Source organism: Dipodomys ordii, unplaced genomic scaffold (genome assembly GCF_000151885.1).
Source record: "Dipodomys ordii isolate 6190 unplaced genomic scaffold, Dord_2.0 Scaffold3810, whole genome shotgun sequence".
In the NCBI taxonomy this organism is placed as follows: domain Eukaryota; kingdom Metazoa; phylum Chordata; class Mammalia; order Rodentia; family Heteromyidae; genus Dipodomys; species Dipodomys ordii.
In genome coordinates this window covers 4,649-7,083 of record NW_012271025.1, presented here as the reverse complement: position 1 = coordinate 7,083, position 2,435 = coordinate 4,649, and the positions used below count along the sequence as shown (strand labels likewise).

Here is a 2,435-nt window from a genome sequence, read left to right as displayed (position 1 = left end):
AAGTGGTAGAGTGTTTGCCTTGAGCTGAAGAGATGAGGGACAGTGCCCAGGCTCAGAGTTCAAGCTCCACAACTGACAAAAAAAAAAAAAAAAAAGATAGGATCACGGAGTAGGAAGAAACAGAGTTACTGTTTGATTTATAAAATTTCAGTTTTACAAGACTGAGTTATATAGATGGAAGGAGGTGATCATGGTTCAGGATTACAAATATATCTAATACCACTCAAGAGTGAAAAGTGTCCAGGCACAGGTGGCTCATCCCTGTAATCCTAGTTACTCAGGACACTAAGATCTAAGATTGGAGGTCTGAAGCCAGCCCAGGCAGGAAAGTCTATGGGACTCTTATGTCCAATTAACCACTAAAAAGCAAGAAGTAGAGCTGTGGCTTAAATGGTAGAATGGTACCCTTGAACAAAAGAGCTAAGGAGGAGTGCCTGCAACACACACGCACATGCATGTGCATGCATATACACAGAGTTAAAAATGGTTCTGATGGCCGGCGTTGGTGGCTCACGCCTGTAATCCTAGCTACTCAGGAGGCTGAGATCTGAGGATCATGGTTCAAAGCCAGCCCAGGTAGGAAAGACCTTGAAACTCTTATCTCCAATAAACAACTCAAAAAACCAGAAGTGATGCTGTGGCTCAAGTGGTAGAGTGCTAGCCTTGAGCTGAAGAGGTGAGGGACAGCACTCAGGCACAGAGTTCAAGACCCACGACGACAAAAAACAACGACAAAAAAAGTTCTGATGGTAAAGTTTACATCATATGTATTTTACAATAGAAAAATTGGAAAAAGGAGAATGAAGTATGTGGGAGGAAAGTATAACCACAGATTTCTATGAAATCTGGATGTCCTGAGGACATGGGCAGCACTGGCCTGACAGTTTTATCATCACCAATGTCTAGGAATACTAGGCATCGTCCCTAAGCACCTTTTATTTGGATACTTGTTTGAAATACCTTCATCTGTGGAGTTTCAGCACCGAAAACTCTCTGGTGGTAAGATTCCAGAGGTCTAAATTTCCCCTCCCCTACCCCAAAGCTCCTGCTCTGTCTTCCTGTCTCTAGAAATGACCAGAAGCAGGGAGACAAAACAGATACAGAGTCAGCCCAGCATGAGAGGAGGCCCTTCTCCAGGCTCTGTGCTCACTGCACACTCCATAACACCCCTGCCGACCACAGTGCTGCTTACTCACCTAGCAATGGCAGGAAAGGCACAGTTTTTAAGATCCGCACCATCTCCTTGACCTTGGGCTCCTGACTGACCAGCAGCATATTATGACCCACAAAAAGGGGCAGCAGGGTTTGGTACTTAGAACCCTCCAGAAAAGGCTTCATAACCTGGGGTGACAAAAAAGAACTTCTGATGGGGGACAGGTCGAAGAAGAACCACTCACCCTGTTCACAGACTGAGGGTGCAACCTAGGACCTAGGCATCAGGTGAGAGGGTGGGAAATACCCCTCCCAGGGAGCAGAACAGAGCATGTCTGAAGGGCCTGGGGGCAGACAGGCCCTACCCCTACCTGATTGGGGAAGATCTTCATCAAGATGTTATGTTTTCGCAGCTGGTGACGAATGAGAATCTTGTCCTCTGCACTCATAGCTACATTCTGGCACACCGCAATCATTCGATTGTCTCGGAAAACTGCTGCTATCTCCTTACGAAGGAGGCGAATGAGGCCTGTCTCCTGAAGGCAGAAATGAATGGTGAAGGGGTGTCTGCTGTTTTTTCTCTTGGCATTGCTCACTTCTTGGAGAGGTGTTAGGACTCTCTGTGATGCCCTATTTGAAACATTGGGGAGCAAATAAGGCTGTGGGACCCCAGACTCAGGGACTTGTTATAACTCCCACAACACCCACTGGAACCTTTCCATTTTCATTAGCAAGTGGCAATATTCACAGCAATGTTTTTAAACCTGGGAATTCCTGCTTCTCCCCAAACAGGTCACCCAGCTGCGCTGGTCAATACTGTTTGATGGTGATATTGTAGAATTATTTCAATTACCCATCTGATGCTGTTCTCACACTGAATTATTTTTCCAGTTATAAATACAAGGCCAGACACTGGTGGCTCATACCTATAACCCTAGGAGGCTGTAATCAGGATGGTGAGATGGGAGGATCATGGTTCAAAGCCAACCGGGGCAGAAAAGTCCGTGAGATTCTTATCTCTAATAAATTATTCAGAAAAAGCCAGAAGTGGGATGCTGCGCCTCAAATGGTAAACACTAGCCTTGAACACAAAGAGGTTCAGGGACAGTACTCAGGCCCTGAGTTCAAGCTCAAACACCAGCAAAAAAATAAAAAAAGTAAATTTTTTTTTGGGGGGTCCGGTCGTGGGGCCTGAACTCTGGGCCTGGGTGCTGTCCCTCAGCTCTTCAGCTCAAGGCTAGCACTCTACCACTTGAGCCACAGCACCATTTCTGGCTTTTTTT

The 2,435-nt window shown here is 46.1% G+C and overlaps 1 protein-coding gene across 1 annotated transcript; it reads right to left on the bottom strand.

The window, feature by feature from the left end:
- Positions 1-1,185: 1,185 nt before the first annotated feature.
- Positions 1,186-1,688, bottom strand: Mrpl10 (mitochondrial ribosomal protein L10; the record flags this gene model as incomplete). Its single annotated transcript, XM_013037078.1, has 2 exons — positions 1,186-1,341; positions 1,524-1,688. Coding segments are annotated over 2 exons (318 nt in total), but the record flags the coding sequence as incomplete, so codon positions are not given.
- Positions 1,689-2,435: the final 747 nt, after the last annotated feature.